At 51.1% G+C, this 14,032-nt stretch overlaps 2 protein-coding genes across 6 annotated transcripts in view; both read left to right on the top strand.

Moving 5' to 3' along the window:
- The window catches only part of RAB11FIP5 (RAB11 family interacting protein 5), a 35,085-nt gene extending 32,735 nt beyond the window's left edge, over positions 1-2,350 (top strand). For both annotated transcript variants that reach the window (XM_080932267.1, XM_080932268.1), the window contains one exon: positions 223-2,350. In XM_080932267.1, the coding sequence (XP_080788393.1) occupies positions 223-426 (204 nt within the window). In that variant the 3' untranslated portion in view covers positions 427-2,350. The remainder of the gene's footprint in view (positions 1-222) is intronic.
- A 1,044-nt stretch (positions 2,351-3,394) lies between these two features.
- Positions 3,395-14,032, top strand: part of SFXN5 (sideroflexin 5) — a 119,432-nt gene continuing 108,794 nt past the window's right edge. For all 4 annotated transcript variants that reach the window (XM_080932340.1, XM_080932343.1, XM_080932341.1 and 1 more), the window contains exon 1: positions 3,395-3,973. In XM_080932340.1, the coding sequence (XP_080788466.1) occupies positions 3,866-3,973 (108 nt within the window). In that variant the 5' untranslated portion in view covers positions 3,395-3,865. The remainder of the gene's footprint in view (positions 3,974-14,032) is intronic.

Raw genomic sequence — 14,032 nt, forward strand, 5'->3', positions numbered from 1 at the left:
GTGAGGTGCAGCAAGGTCTTGGGGCACCTGAGAGAAAGTCGGTATGATGGACAGATGCTAAGTGACAGCCGGTAGTTTCCTGTGCCACAGGTGGAGAGGGCAACTGCAGCCTGAGAGATGGGCCGCCAAGTCCGGGCTTCTACAGTGGGGAAACGGGCTTGGGTGGGCTAGTGGTGGGAGGTCTGGGCCTCCCCTTCTCAGTTCCATCCTATCTGGCTGTAGGATTCTGCTGTGCTGGACCAGTCGGCCAAGTACTATCACCTGACTCACGACGAGCTCATTGGCCTGCTCCTGCAGCGGGAGCGCGAGCTGAGCCAGAGAGAGGAGCATGTGCAGGAACTGGAGAGCTACATTGACCGGCTGCTGGTTCGGATCATGGAGACCTCGCCCACACTGCTGCAGATCTCCCCTGCTCCCCCCAAGTAACCCTCCACTCCATCCCTGGAGGGATGGTGAGGACCTGTGTAATGTCCTCCACTGACTGCTCTCACCGGAGTAGGGCAAGCCTGCTCCCACGGTCACTCTCTGCTCCCTCCCCATCCTGCCTCTGCTCTGGCTGCTGGAAGGGGGCCTTCGGACTCCCTCCTATCTGATTTTCACACTGAGCTTATGGGGCTCCCCCCAGAGAACTGGAACAAGGTTGTTAGCTGTCAAGATGGAGCAGGAGTGTGCTCTGGGTTCTGAGTGAGCTGTAGTATCTAGGGCAACACTGTTGACTGCACAGACTTAGTCACCCCACGAGGCTGGTCAGTTGTTTCTTCTCTTGGCCAGCTCTTCATCTCCATTTCCCTCTGGCACCTGGAGGGCCTCCTAGGATCAACTGGGGCGGGGGTGGGGACTAAGCTGCTACTTGTCTGTGCACTGTAGACAACCAGGGCACCAACACCTCAGCCTTGTGCCTGTACCCTAAGAGCAAGGAGCCTGTGTGTTTTAGTCTTGTTTCTCTGTCTAGAGCTGTGCGTGGAACATGTATCCAGGGCGGCGGTGGTGTGTACCTGTGTGTTCCTCAGCTGCTCCCTGCCCCTCTTCAGACCTTCCCTATCCATGTCTCAGTAGTGGTGGGAGGTGGGGATGGGTGCAGAGAGAATGACTCCTTGCTCCCGAGGTCCTCCCACCTCCCTATCATGACACCCTCCAGGTGGAATTTGGGGGCTCCTCATGTCTGTCCACCAGGCCTCTGTACCTGTTGTTACCATGTGTCAGATGCCAAAACTGTGCTGCTGTGGACTCAGAACGTTTGGAAACCAATTAAAATGTGCCTTTTATGGGTGAGGACAAGAGCCTCTGGATGTAGACATCTCTCTGGCCATGGTGTCCCCTCCCCCCTCTGAGCACATGACAACAGCTGTTAGGTCCTGAAAGGGGGATGTGGACCAGGCTTTTTGTTGCCCTGAGAAGTACCTCAGCTAAGGCTCTGGCCAATCTGCTGCCACCTCCTAAGCCTTCCCCTACTTCCTGCTCCTCCCATGACCCTTATTTAGTGCATCCTGGGATAGAATCTAGTGCACAGTAGGTCTGGGGCTATCCTGTACCTTATTGTGTCTGGCCTTGGGTCCCAGTTGTGCTGGACCAATGGGCTTGTGTGGAAGTAGGCGTCCCTCTGCCTTCGGAGACACCTGTACTTAGGAAAATGCCTTGTGGCCCCAGCTGCCCTGTCCCTGCTGTAGGTCTCCCTCCTGCCTTGCCTGGCTTGGCTGACGTGCATTTTGAAGTCAAGCATCTGCCCTGTGGTCCAGCTTCTGGTTTGCTTGTGAATACAGCTGGTCTCCCCATGACATCTGTGGTGTGTGTGAAGCAGGTGAAGAGCTGACAACAGCATTTGGTCCAGTGGAGAGGCAGTGGCTTCTTCCCAGCTGTCTCTCACTGACAGAGTCACGGGTTCACTCAGAACACCTCAGTATTCTCTGTGGATGGTGTCAGTATTCTGCCAGCACAGAGCAGATGAACCCCTGAACCCCACAACAGGGTCCACCACAGCGCAGTTACCAACTAACGGGTCATCTTGGAGATGAGGAAAGTAGCCACCAGTCCCCGAATTCTGGGCTGGAGGCAGCCATTGATGTTGGAGTATCTCTTGAGGAATGGAGCCCTCTGCTAGGTATTCCCCTGGCCTCAGTTCCAGTCCTGCCTCTCCCATCCATTCCTGCTGTTTGCTTCCCTAGCGGCCAGAGAGGTCCTGAACTGAGCCAGGGTTTTGCTCATGTCTGCTCCTTCCCACACACCTCGGAGTGCAGCCGGACAGGCAGTGAGCAGGCGCAGCTCTGCCCTGCCCTTTGTCTTCCTAGTTGAAACTCCTGTCTATAAAGAGCTTGTTCTTCATGTTTTGAGCACTTTATGAAGAATAAAAAGTTGGTGTACCACAGCCAGCTTGGCGTGTTTCTATTTTGAAGTGAGTGGGCGAAGGAGACAGTGTACGGGAGAGGGCAGTGTGGTTCTTAGGTGACAGGCAGAGCTACTGCCCTGAAGCCCCAGGCAACACTGCCTCATGGGTGCCCAGGATGCCTGTGTTTGCCAGGCACAGATCACGGGCATGTTTAGTGAGTGCTGGGGTGGGGGGTGTGGATAAAGAGGCCAAGTTTTGTGTTTTCTGAAGCCACTGAGTTCGGAAGGGAAAGGTAAGATGCGAACCAAAACTAAGAACTGTTTGTGAGTTCTGTTCCACGTGGCTCAGCTATCAGTGAGTGGGTGAGTACTTGGGCCACCAATGGCTCATGCAGTGTTCAGAAGGACAAGAGGGCAACCCAGGTTACCTCTGAATTGTACAGGCTTCTCTGGAGTCAAGGAGTTATGTCCTGGGTGAAACCAGCATCTCTCCACCCTCCATGCCCAGTGTGGCTCATAACCACATCACTGAGCTGAGGCTGCAGATGCATTTTGGTGCCATCCTGTAGGGGTGTGTGTTTATTACCCTGCTGTTCTCTGCAGTTCCTGGTGCACCCCTGTTGCTGGTCCTCCGTAATTGGGCTTGGAGGGGACCTCCTTAGGTCAAAAAAAGTAGGGTCCCGGGATGCTTAAGCATCTTGATATTTAACACACTCAATACATTTGAGTGCCTAGTGTGAGCTCTCCTAAATCTGCACTGAAGAATTATCCAATCCCCACCTCCACCCCCTTCCCACACTATACAATAGGAAACATATTTAAGCCCAGAGTTTGTCTCCTGGAATTTGGGAGGCAGAGGAAGAAAGACCACAAGTTTGAGGCCAGCCTGTGCTCCAAAGTTCCAGGCTAGCCTGAACTACATGCAATGAGGCAAAAGGGAGTGCCATGTGTGGTACAGAATCCGGAAGCGGATTTTTATGGAAGTATGACAGAATCAATGAACATTTATGCGGAACTTAGAGAAAGAATCGCCTCAGGCCGTGATAAAAATGAGTAGAATGTAAAGGGGTCACAGCAGCTTGAGCATGGCTTGTCTCAGAGAATGGCAGAATGGCTGGAGGTAGGGTTTTGACAGAAGAAACTGTAGGAAAATCCCGCAGTGCGAATCCTAGCTGAAGGCCGTCCGAATTAACCCCACTCTGCCTGTAGTCCTTGCTTGTCTGATCCCGGGTCGTACCCGCGTTTGAGGGGTTCCTTGTCCTAAGACTCAGGCTTGCACGTACACCCGCACATCAATTTGTATACATCCCCAGGACTGCGGACGCCTGCTGGTTTTGCGGCGGGAACCGAGACCAGGTCTGCGTGGGTGCAACTCTCCGCAGTCTGGGGTTCTCAGGCTCAGAGCAGGGGAAAACTACACTCCCCAGAAGTCCCTGCGCGCCCAGTTTGCTGCGGTTGCTCACGGCCAATCGGGAGAGGCAACTGTGGCGGGGGCCGAGGAGGGACATTTTAAAAGGGCTGGAGATTGCAGGCGTCAGTGGCCATGGCGGATACAGCGACTACAGCCTCGGCGGCGTCCGCAGCGGCCAGTGCCTCGAATGCCTCCTCCGATGCTCCTCCTTTCCAGCTGGGCAAGCCCCGCTTCCAGCAGGTGAGGCTCGGGCTGCGGCCTGCGGGTGGGAGGAAGACACAGGGGAGGGCACCAAGCCAAATCTCTTGCAAAGTCACTTCAGCCCGAGGGTCTCTAACCCACGGCCACCAGAACCTACAGCTAGTGCGGGGACCTTGGCTGAAGCCGCTCCTTTCCTATTGGGCAACCGGATAGGCGAGACCTCCCTCTCTTGTTTCCTATTGGCGAGTGGTACAGTCACTCCACGGATGCCCGTGCGCTGGCACAGCCCCCGTCCGAGTCGCGCGGTGATTGGCCACCCGGGTCGCGGTCTCGGGTCTGAGCGGTTCTGAAGGGTCGCCCTGGCAAATGCGCCCTAGGCGTAAAGTTCCCGTCTTGAGCTACACAGGCCGGCGGTGTGGCCGGTACGCTTCTTAACTTCTCCCCGAGTGGGACTGACCTTCCATGTGAGCTGCGGGACAGTCTCGGGGCAAAACTCCCTGGTCACGCCCCACGGTCGTGCTCCGGTTCCTCAACCTCCAGCAAGGTGCTGCGTGTGCCCTGGGATGGGACCTTGTGCACCGGTATAGCGACCAGATTTCTATCTCGGGGACGGGTCTTCAGTGATGAGACCAGCCCGCCAGCTAGTGCGCTCTGCGGGGATGCGGCTGGGACAGCGCGGAGAGAGCCGGGTCCGGGGAAACGCTGTGTCATTCTCCGGAGCTGCGGCGCTCCTCCCAAGGGTCCCAAGCGCGCCCCAGTCCTACACGCGCTGCTCCCTGGCGATGCGCAGCGCTGGCCCCCATCCACACCCGCTTGGGCTTTTTAGGGTGCACCATGAATATGATTAACCTTAGCCGGGGACATACAAACTCAAGAATCCCGCAGGTATCACGAACTCGGCCATGGACCCGGAGGTCCAGGTCTGTGAGCCAGGAGCCTGGGGGCTTAGTTACAACGCTGCAAATCCTCTGACTACCTCCAGAGCTGAGTGACCCTGGGCTTGCCAGGAGTCGGGGGGGCAGCAGATGTGCTAGAGAAAACTTTGAAGGAAGAATGGAAATGCTACTGCAGAGGTGGGATGGAGCTGGGCACAGAGCGGAGAATGGGTCCGAATTCAGCTCCCCAACTTCATTGAGCTGAGCTTTCTGAGACTACGTCCCTAGAGTTTTTAAATGGGACTTGGCTTCTTTTAAAAATAGACCGTCTCAGCAAGGAAGAACCTGGAGAGACAATGTCCCAGCTAGTGTAAAATGCCACCTATCGAGACACTGTCAGGGGTGCGTGTGCCTAACCTTGAGTGACCCGCCATTTGTCCCCACCCCTATTCTACTCATTTTTAAGTAAGCATGCACTCCCGACTGGGAGACACTTGCTGTGTTTGGAACCACAACCCCAGCGGTCCTAACAGAACGCCAAACTCCCCTCTGCACCCTGATGGGACCTCTCGCAGATACAGATTACTCTTCTAACTCAATTTATTCCCTTGGTCCCCCGCCCCCCCCCCATAAGAAACAGTTGATCTTACCTCGAGGCAATTGGGCTTTTATTAACACGACCTGAGTAAGGGTTTCTTTCTCCGGTGTCTGGTATCTGGATGGCGCTTGGGTCATCCATCTCCCCAACATTTACTGAGTACCTTATGTTGGCTTTCTGCTCTGGGCTCTTCACTCTTGTAGAGTATGTGTGGGGAGGGTTAGTTCCCGCAGCTGTTCATATCTGTGGCATAGGCAGTGGCCTCTGCTGAGGCCCCACTGCTGGCAGCCTATGGCCTGATAAAGAAAGGTTGCTGAGCAGGTCTGATTCACTCATGCTGAGAACTTGTTTCTTCCACACCTGCTCCTCCCTCTGCAAACAGCTCAGCCGCCACCGGAGAACTAGCGTCATAATAGCGTCATAAGCCTAAATTCTCCTTCACCCTCCGAGTCCAGCCAGAGGTTGTGACCTCTTCTCCCCGACAGCGCTCATAGCCGCCCTCTCCAAGGCTAAGCCAGTCCACACCATTTATCCTTTGGCCAACGTGGGACCCTCCGACAGGTTCCTGGGTTTCCAGTCCTGCCCTGACTCTATTCCAACTCTTCCCTTTCCTGTGGCGGAGTCCTAGCGACACAGGTCTGTTCAGGTGATTTCCATACACGCAGCATTCTTAAGCAGCCTGCAGTGGTTTCCTCTACTTTTGAGATATAGATCTCACATCTGCAAAGTTTTGCAGGGCCCACTCCTTGGCATCTGACTTCCCACTTTCCCTTTCTTTCCACCATCCTGGCTGTTTTTAACCCTCAGGTCTATCCTGTTCCCTCGCCAGCCTGGGCCACCCACTGGAACATCTCGTTTCCTGCTCTCAACTCTTTTTGAGCTCCTCCTCATCCCTACATTAGCTACAAATCATCATTTCCTCAAAGGAGCCTCACGTCCTTGGCTTCTTTATAGCCATATGTTTCTTCCCTTCGATCATATGGGATCAGGGACTGTGCCTACCTTGTCAGGCTGTTGTTAGGTTATCACATCCACATAGTGTTTAGATGGATGAGGTGCACTACAGAGCTTTGTGAATGTGTGGGGCTCTCTAGTGGGGTTTGTGAAACCGAATGAAATTGAGTTGCAAGGCTTTGATTGTGGCAATTGGCCAAATTGTATCTAAATTGTTCCTTAGGAAGTTTGTAGGATGGCAACATTGTTCCACTCTTTTAAGAGGAAATTCTAAAGGCAATAGTTTGCCACATACTTCTGAGCAGACAGGTTCCTTCCGAGGCTGGTCTCAAAATTCTTTACCTAGCTGAGGATGACCTTGGATATCTGACCCTCCTGTCTCTATCTCCAGGCATGAACAGCCGTGACATTTATGTAGTGCTGGAGCTAGACTCCAGCTTTGCACATGCTAAGCGAGCCCTCCATCAGTGAAGCTACTACATCCCTTGCCTGGGCTCAGTTATCTTCATCTGGATCCCGGATCCTGTTCTCAGTGCTTGGCACACAGTAGGTGTCTAATGACTGCTGATAGTGGACTTCGCTGGCCTAGCAGATGTCTGCGGACAGTGGGTCACAACTCATCGTCCATTCCCAGGGTTGCATGTAACCTCTTGGCTTCAAGCTTCCTCTGTAGCCACAAATGACTCTGAACTTCCGGCCCTCTTGCCTCCACCTCTGAAGTGCAGGGATGACAGGTGTTCTAACAGCATACTTGTTTTTATGGGGTGCTGGAGACCAAACCCAAGGCTTTGTTCATGCTAGGCAAACACTCTACCAACTGAGCTAAAGCCCTAGTTCCTAGTGCACTTCATAGGATTGGCTCTGGAAATCCTTCCTCCCTTCCCTGATCAAGGGGGAGAGGCAGCAATTGAGCAGGATCAGAGAGTAAGGAAAGGGTGACAGACTGATTTTGTCTATGGCTGCTTTTCTCTCTTTAAGATGTTGATGGTGGCCAACCCTCCCCTACCCCTTTTTGAATATTGGCTTATGAAACTTTTATGGCCCTTTGAGTGTTGAGATTAAAGGCGTGCTGTTGGGATTCTGTGAACCCCACCCCTCAGTTACCTGGCAATAGCCAGGTATGCTCCGCCCCAGTGACAAGACACTATAAGGGGGGCTGCTTGCCCCTCCTCTCTCTCTTGCTCTTGCTCTCCTGCAGCCTTGCTCTCCCATCCCTACCCCTTCCCTTCCCCCCTCTCCCTCCACATGGCCGGCCTCTACTCCCCTCCCCCTCTCTCTCTGCCTCTCTTAACTCTCCCATGACCTGAATAAACTCTATTCTGTACTATACTATCGTGTGTCTGGTCCCTCAGGGGGAAGGGGTTCCCAACATGGGCCCCCCAGAGGCATCTCCCTTGCCCCCAGGCCTCGCCTCACCTCCATGGGCCATATGCCTCCACTCTCTTCATCCTTTTCCCTAACTTTGGTGCCGAAACCCGGGATGTCATCTTTTCACAACATTGGTGCCCCGTGACTTTTCCTTTCTGTGACTTTTCCTTTTGCGTGCACCATCACCTGGCTGCTGAGTTAATGTTTTCTGGGTTTCTAAAGTAACCCAGGCGGTCCAGTGAGGCAGGTCAGACCTGCACACGGCCCTGTGGGTAGGACAGAGGTACTGAAGACCTAGGAGACATCTCTTTATGTCAGTGTTTCTCATTCCGGAGGTTTTCAACCCCAAACCCTTTCATTTTCTAACCCCTGGCTGCTCATCATTCAACTGCAGCTTTGCCAGGTTAAGGCCAACCTTATTTTACCTGTTCTTTCCCATTCTTAGCCAACAAATGGCTCCAAAGTAAACCTGAACATCCTGACATTTCACTTACTAGCTAGTGAAAAATAAATCTAAAAATAATGATTTGTGCATGATGTGAGCTCATGTGTGCATGCGTGAGCTCGTGTGTGTGTGTGTGTGTGTGTGTGTGTGTGTGTGTGTGTGCAGGTTGCATTTGTGTACTGTGTGTGGAGGCCAGAGGACAACTTCAGCTGTAGTTTCTCAGGTACCACATCTAGCCTGGTTTGTTTTACAGACTTAAAAAAAAAAAAAAAAAAAAAAAAGGAGTAAAGGTGAAAAATCCTTTCAGACTTGTATAAGTTAAAATAAAAATTCCTGCCTTTCACACAAGGTCCTTTAATATCTCACAGGGACAATGGACATTTGTCAAAAATAAGAAATTTAAATTGGTGGCTGGAGAGATGGCACAGCCTTTAAGAGCTCTTGCCAAGCAAGAGCTCAGTTCCCAGGACCCGTGTTAGGTGAGCTGCTCGAATGGCCTGTGACTCCCACGCCAGGGCATCTGAAACCATCTTCTGGCCCCTCTGGGTACCCACATGTGTATGGTACATAAAAATTTTAAATAAATAAATAGGTGGGTAAGGTGGTGCATATCTTTAATCCCAGCAACTGAGAGGTGGAGGCAGGTGGATGGATCTCTGAGAATTTGTGGCCAGCCTGGTCTACAGAGCAACTTCCAGACCAACCAGAGTTACATGTTTCACAAAAGAAAGGGTGGAGATCTGTAGAGAACCAAGGTTTGTTTCCCAGTATCCACCTGGTGGCTGACAACTATCTGACTCCAGTTCCAGGCAATTTGGTACCCTCTTCTGACCTCCACCAGCCACAGTACACAGACATGTATATACACACACACACACACACACACACACGAACCCATGCACACGTATCCAGGAAAAAAATCATACACATTAAAGAAAAGATTTAAAAAATTGTTTGTTATTTTGAAGTAGGGTTTCTCTGTGTAGCCTGGCCATCCTGGAATTTGTTCTGCCTCCTAAGCGCTGGGGTTAAAGGTATCAACCACCAGCTACCAGGCAAAGTAAACATTGTAAAAGTAAATAAATAAAAACAAAAACTAGAAATCTATTTAATGTGTGAATAATAAAAAATAAATAGGTAAAAACCAGTACACTTCAAGCTGAATCGTATTTTCTAACATCAATCTTTTTTATTTCTAATGTTCTAGGCTACTTTTGCATAGCATGTCTTTTTTGAATTCCTTGGTCTTTGAGTTTCTCAGATTTTCTTCACTTTTTGACCTTGATGGTGTTGAGAAGAATTGGTGGAATATTTGTAGCACATCTTCACTTTGGGTGTGTCTAATGCATTCCCCATGAATAGAGGGAGCTGCAGGCTCTGAGGAAGCATGTTTCCGCTGATAGGTCCTCTACATTGCAGCTTGTTACAGGGTTTGAAACCTGGGGGCTGGAAAGATGCTCAGCAGACAGGACATATAAACACTTTCCCAGAGGACCTGAATTCAGACTGCTCAGTTACCTGCCCCCACCTCAGGGGACTCAGCTGCCTGTAGCTGCAGCTCTTGGGAATTTGATGCCATGACCTCTTCTGGCCTCCAGAGGCACCTGCACACCCTCCCCCTTTTTCTTAAAAATTAAATCTTTCAAAAAAACCCAAAACATTAACATTAGTATTAATGTGAATGCAATATTCCCCACACCACATTAGCTTTGAGAAACTGTCCTGGAACTCACTCTGTAGACTAGGCTGGCCTTGAACTTGCTATGTAACTGAGAAGGAGCTCTTGACCCTCCTGCCTTTGCCTCCCAGTACTGGGGTTACAGGCATGTGCCATCTGGTATGCCCCTCTCCTTATTCTTATTTTCAAAACTTATTATTTATTTGTGTGCATGTATGTCTGTGTGTATATGTTCACACATGTGTGCCGGTGTCCCCTGGAGCTAGAGTTACAAACCATCGTGAGCTGCCTGACATTCGTGCTGGGAACAGAACTCAGGTCCTGTGGAAGATCAGCAAACAGCGTCTAACTGTTAAGTCATCTCTCCCGTTTCTCGTTATTGCCTTCATCTGTGTCTGTGCACCATGTGCGTGTCTGGTGTCCTCGGAGGTCAGAGGGGGCGTCAGATCCCCTTGAACTGGGGTTATGGATGGTTATGAACTACCTTGTAGGTGCTAGGAGTCAAACCCAGGGCCTCTGCAAGAGCAGCAGTGCTCTAAGTACTGGTTATTTCTTACCATTAACGAATGACTCACTGCACACTTCCCTCACTGGTACCCGAGTTTGAAATTGTTGGTGTGTTTGAATCACACTCCCTGTCTGTTGCTAACACAGCTTCTCTTTGAGAAATGGGAACAATGCCCACCCCTGTTCTTAAGGCCCCAAAGACAAACTGAGGTGCAACTCCACCAGGGTTCCCTCTGGGGAACCATTATTTTTATGAGGCTGACAGAGAGAGTGAAGGCTAGGGCAGGAGCTCAGAGCCATACTGTTGTCACACTAGATCTGTACACAGCCCAGGTAGGTGACTCCCCATGGCTGTGTAGGAGGGGCTCCCTCCCCGTCTGTATCCTCTAACCCCAGGCCATGTACAATTAGGACAGAAGTGCATAGGACTAGGTTGGGTGGAGCTCCTTCTCCAAGGACAGCTCTAAGTCAACTTGCTCAGCTCTGAAGGTCTGTCTCAGGTAGCTGCAGCTGATCTGATGGTGGCAGTTTGTCTGGGAGGATAGTCCTGAACAAGACCCACACCCCAGAGTGTCCTGTGATGGCTTTGGAGATAGGTCTATGTAGCCTAGCTTGGCTGGGGACTTGCACCCCTTGCCCTTCAACTTCGGGGGTAGTAATTTGCAGGCTTGTTTACTGGTACACACAACATACCCCCCCATACACACCATACACACACACACACACACACACACACACACACACATACCCCGACTTGGAGACATGCCTCAGTTGTTAGGAACATGAGGCACCTAAGTTAAGTTCCATTCCCAGCACCCATGTCAGGAGACCTAGAACAGCTTGTGGCTCCTGCCCCAGAGGATCTGACGTCTCTGGCCTCTCAGGCACCTATACTCATGTGCACCCCACACAGAGACATAAAAATAAAGTCTTATATATAAATAACCGAGTCTAGTTAGTGCTGCTAACATGCACACGGGGTGTGGCATTTTTATGGTGACCTACCAGCGCCACACCCTTGAACAATGACTCCCCAGCAGCCATCAGTTGCCTTGTTAAGGGCAGGGCCTCGGGAGCCTCTCCTCCTCACACTCTGGGATGTTGACTGGCTTGGACCCAGGTTCCCACAGCTGCTTTGTGCTCAGGAGGGTAACAGTCCTGTGTCTAGAGGACAGCACATCGTAGCATCCCGCCCCATCTGTGAGGCTCCTTCATTCTTCCCCTGGTCCATCTCCTTCCACAATGTTCCCCTTCATTTCCTTTCATTCTTTGCTTCCCTTCAGACTCAGATGCTGATTTGGCAAGTTGGGGACCCAGAACAGGAAACCACACACAGGCCTCTTCCTGTTTGTCCTTCCACCCTTGCAGAACCACCGCTGTTTGTTTACCTTCCCCTCATGTCTTTTATTTATTTATTTATTTTTTAATGTGAACGGGTGCTTTGCTTGCATGTATGTCTGTGCACCTTGTGTATGTGTGCCTGATGCCTGGCCATGCAGCCCAGAAGAGGACATCAGCTCCCTTGGAACTAGAGTTACAGACAGTTGTGATTTGCCATGTGTGTGCTGGGCATCAAACCCATGTTCTCTCTGGAGGAGCGGCCAGGGCTCTGATCACCGAGCCATCTCTCCAGCCTGGTTTGTTCACTTCTTTAGTGGGTTCTTTGTTTGTGTATGTAACCCTGGCTGTCCTGGAACTCACTGTGTAAACCAGGCTGGCCTCGAACTCAAGAGTGCTGGAATTAAAGGTGCGGGCCACCACTGCCTGGCTTCTTTAGTCCTCTCGATCCTTCGGAAATCTCACCCGATCAGATGGCTGGGGTCAGAGCGTGTTATATGTGTGCTGGTTCCTAAGATGGACCTGAGCAGGCTTCGTCTGCCTGTGGGATTCAGAGAGACTCAGGGCGGCAGAGCACACCCCTACGTGGGCTGAATCATGTGGCTGTGATTCCTCAGAGAATTTGCTTGGAATGAGCATCTAGAATCTGCTCTCTCAGCTACGTCTGCCTTTCAATTGTTCATTGTGCACAAACTGACTGTTGCCAAAATAGCCGGGCAGGTATCTTCTTAAAGTGTTACCTTTCAATTAAGTATGTGCATGTGCTTTCGTATATGAATATATGGGCCCCCAAGGGCCAGAAAAGGGCATCCAGTCCCCTGGATCCAGAGTTACTGTTAGTTTTGAGCCACCCAGTGTGGATGCTGGGAACTGAACTTAGGTTCTCTGCAAGAGCAGTGTTCTCTTTCAACCTCTGAGCCATCTCTCCAGCCCCTGGTTAGGTATCCAGCGAGATACTGGTGTCTGAAGCCCATCCCAGACCAATGGAATCAGCATCCTAGAGATGTGGCCTGCCTAGGAAATCCTAGATGGTGGCACATGGTGCTGGTGTGGTGAGGATGTCTGGGCTGCTCACAGATTTGGTGAAGGGTCAAGCCGAATGCTCTCTAGCTTGATCCTGTGCAAATAATTCCCAAAGACGGTGACTTTGAGGCTGGGTCTCGGATTAGAGGGTCTTCTCTGGCTTTGCTGGGCGGTACCTGGGAAGGGGTGAGCTTGGGGTTGCTGGGGGGAGGGGTACTACCCACGGGGGAGCTGACTCACCAGCTTCTGAAGGGAAAGGGATTGTTTCGCTGACTCATCCTTCCAGTAAAGAAGAAGAGAAAGAGAAGAAAAAAAAAAAAAACGCACCATGTGATTAAGCAAAGATGGGGCTGAATGGGGGTGGAGGAGGGGCAGGTAGCTGTATGTTTTAAAGTACTGAGCAAGTACAATGAAACCAGATCAAGAGAGTAAAGACCGCGTTCTATTCAACAGGCAGAAAGGGACAGGCACTGGTGAAATAGCTTTTCATCAAGGAAACCATGTTTCGTTGACCTAACTCGGAATCAGTTTCTAATAAGAACCCACACCAGCAACTAAGTACTGAAGCTACTTAGTTCTGCCCCTCCTCCTCCTTACCCCATTTTGTGTGTATGTGTGTGTGTGTGTGTGTGTGTGTGTGTGGTTTGCATGTATGTATAAGTACGTTTCTGCATGCGTGTCGGTGTGCATCCACACGTGTAGACACCTGAGGTTGATGTCAAGAATCACTCCCCATCCTCACCATCATTCCTCCATGGAGGTAGGGTCTTCATCAAGCCCAGAGCTTGCCATCTGCTTACTCTTGCTAGCCAGGTTGCCTTGGGATCCCCATCTCTCCTTTACAAGGTTGTTGTTACATGTGGGCCACCCACCTAGCATACGTGTGTGAAGGCAGATGTCCTAATTTCTGATCCATCTCCTCATCCCCTAGAAACTCTAAGATCATGATGGTCGGAGGTTTGCTGTCTTAGTAATGTTTAGAATGAAACTCGGGGCTGGGGAGATGGCTCAGCGGTTAAACGTTCTCTCTGCTCTTGCGGAGGACCTAGCTTCAGTTCCGGAACACGCATGGCAGCTCGCAACCACATTTAACACCAGTTCTAGAGCATCTGACACCCTCCGGCCCCTTTTGTGAGTGTCCAGCCTACATTTCTAAGCACTTACTGAAAAGATCTGGAAAGGTCTTTACATATTTCAAATAGCAGATCGATATATACTTTTGTCTCTTTTCAATGAAAATACTGTGCTTCTTTGCTTCCCTTCCTCTGGCCATTAGCCTTAGACTTCGGTTAAAACACTAGGCATCCTGTGA

This window comes from Micromys minutus, assembly GCF_963924665.1.
Source record: "Micromys minutus genome assembly, chromosome: 18".
Taxonomy (NCBI): domain Eukaryota; kingdom Metazoa; phylum Chordata; class Mammalia; order Rodentia; family Muridae; genus Micromys; species Micromys minutus.